At 54.7% G+C, this 1,968-nt stretch overlaps 1 protein-coding gene across 5 annotated transcripts in view; it reads right to left on the bottom strand.

The window, feature by feature from the left end:
• The window catches only part of Dclk2 (doublecortin like kinase 2), a 161,104-nt gene extending 159,169 nt beyond the window's left edge, over positions 1-1,935 (bottom strand). For all 5 annotated transcript variants that reach the window (XM_004638683.2, XM_023723658.1, XM_004638684.2 and 2 more), the window contains exon 1: positions 1,404-1,935. In XM_004638683.2, the coding sequence (XP_004638740.1) occupies positions 1,404-1,827 (424 nt within the window). In that variant the 5' untranslated portion in view covers positions 1,828-1,935. The remainder of the gene's footprint in view (positions 1-1,403) is intronic.
• Between the last annotated feature and the right edge of the window lie 33 nt (positions 1,936-1,968).

The raw sequence follows: 1,968 nt of genomic DNA, 5'->3' as shown, positions 1-1,968 counted from the left end.
CTATAGCTATCTTAATTCCTTCTGAAACCATTAAAACCAAAACACACTACTGCCCAAGAGCATGTGTGCAGGCAGACACACACACACACACACACACACACACAGAAAAAACAAGTTTAGCTGAGCTGTCGTCTAGCCAGAGTAAGGAGAATTTCTGATAATGGGGACTAAAGAGAAACGCAATCACTTTTAAGATTCCTCATTATTTTATTATATTAATTTATCAAAGGCCAACTCAATGAAAGCATCTTTGATACAGGCGCTATGTACCAACACGCATTAAGTTTCCTCATCTGTAAAATGGACACAATGCCTTCAGAACGCAAACAGCATGCAGAAATAACACCAGAAAAATGCCCTGTTCAATTGTAAGTCACTTCCCCTATCAAGCAATACTGCTAGGACAAGAATGTAAAACTGGGATAAAGTATCTGAAACACGCAGTCAGCGAATCCTTGGCTTCTGCCTGATTCTTCTAGGTTCTTTTCTAAACTGGGGTTCTTAATGACTAATCATCATTTTTCCTCCCTGAAAGAAGAGTATCACCCAACATACAACCAAGTAGGCCTGGAGTGATGCACAGCTGTTGTGCCAAGCCTACTGATTGTTAACTAGCCCCAGCTGCTGACTCCCGTGGCCTCTATCCTTCTAGGAGCTACCCTCACCAGAGAGACACAGGAGTTACTGATCTTGATTTTCCTGGTTTCCAAAGGAGGAAACACGAGGAAACTCCTTCAGCACAGCGGTTCTCAATCTTGGCTACACATTAATATCACTTGCACACTTTATATAAAAATTTTAGATGCCCAAGTCACAGCCCAAGCTGTGTATATGTGATATTTAGGAGTGGGAGGCCAGGGACCCCTTTGTTGAAAGTCTCCAAGGATATTCAGGAGGAAAGCAAGGCTGGAACCTATCGACTAGGATCACCGTTCTTGACCTCAAATGACTTCCACAACCACCCCAGGAAAGCTAACCCAGTGCTGCAGAGCTGTGACTTCGAACAACGCAGGTACAAGGAGGTCCCAAGCACTGCGCGGCGCAGGTGTCTGCGCTGGGATCCACACGGAGGATCTCATGCACCAGATTACCCAGCTCCTTGAAGGAGAGCCATTTTTTACTAACAGTTTGCATATCAACGGAAATAAATTAGCCACTCTTAAGGGGTTCGACCAGAGCCTCAATTTGCCTCTGACCACTAGATATTTTTCTTCCTTTTAAAAAGAGTAAATGTCTTGGGAAGGAAGGAGACTGTGGCCAGAGGGTCAACCACACCACGCACAGGGCGGCGCAGAGGCGCGGGCCGCCCCCGCGGGCTCCCCGGGCGCAAGGCGGGCGGTGCGCGCGGCCGGCCACTGCACCTGCCGGCCGCACCTGCCGCACGGGCCCGCGTCCCCTCCTACCTTCCAGCAGCTCGTCCAGGCTGGTGACCTTCCTGCTGCCATCGATGGTGTAGATGGTGCGGACGCCCTGGGGCAGGTTCACGTTGTCCGACAGCGAGCGGGTGAGCTCAATGAGGAGCGCGTCGAAGGACCGGAAGCGGTCGCTGGAGATGGCAAAGACCAGGCCTTTGAAGTAGCGGTCCCCATTCCGGTAGAAGCGCGCCTTCTTGGCCTTCTTCTCCGAGCTGAGGGCCTGCAGGGTCCGCGTGCGGTAGAAGCTGCAGTGGGCGCTGTGCGCCGGGCTGGGGATGAGCCCGTTCCCCTTGGGGCCCGAGCCGCCGCCGCCGCCCCCCGAGGAGCTGGGCGCGCCCCTCCGCGACCCCGGCCTCGGCCTTTTGTCGCGTTCCTCGAAGTGCTCGAGCTCGATGCTCCTGGCGCTGGCCATCGCGGCGCTGGTGGCGGCGCTCGGCGGACGCGGCCTCACATCCCGCCCCGCTCGCCCGCTCGCAGGTGGAGCCACCCGGCGGCTAGGGGCGGCCGCAGCCTCCCGCAGCCCGCCTCATTGTCCGCGCCGCTCGCGCCGGCC

This window comes from Octodon degus, unplaced genomic scaffold (assembly GCF_000260255.1).
Source record: "Octodon degus isolate 3935 unplaced genomic scaffold, OctDeg1.0 scaffold00101, whole genome shotgun sequence".
NCBI classification, from domain to species: Eukaryota; Metazoa; Chordata; class Mammalia; order Rodentia; family Octodontidae; genus Octodon; species Octodon degus.
Note: the sequence above shows the minus strand (reverse complement) of the source record. Positions and strands in the feature narration are given on the sequence as shown.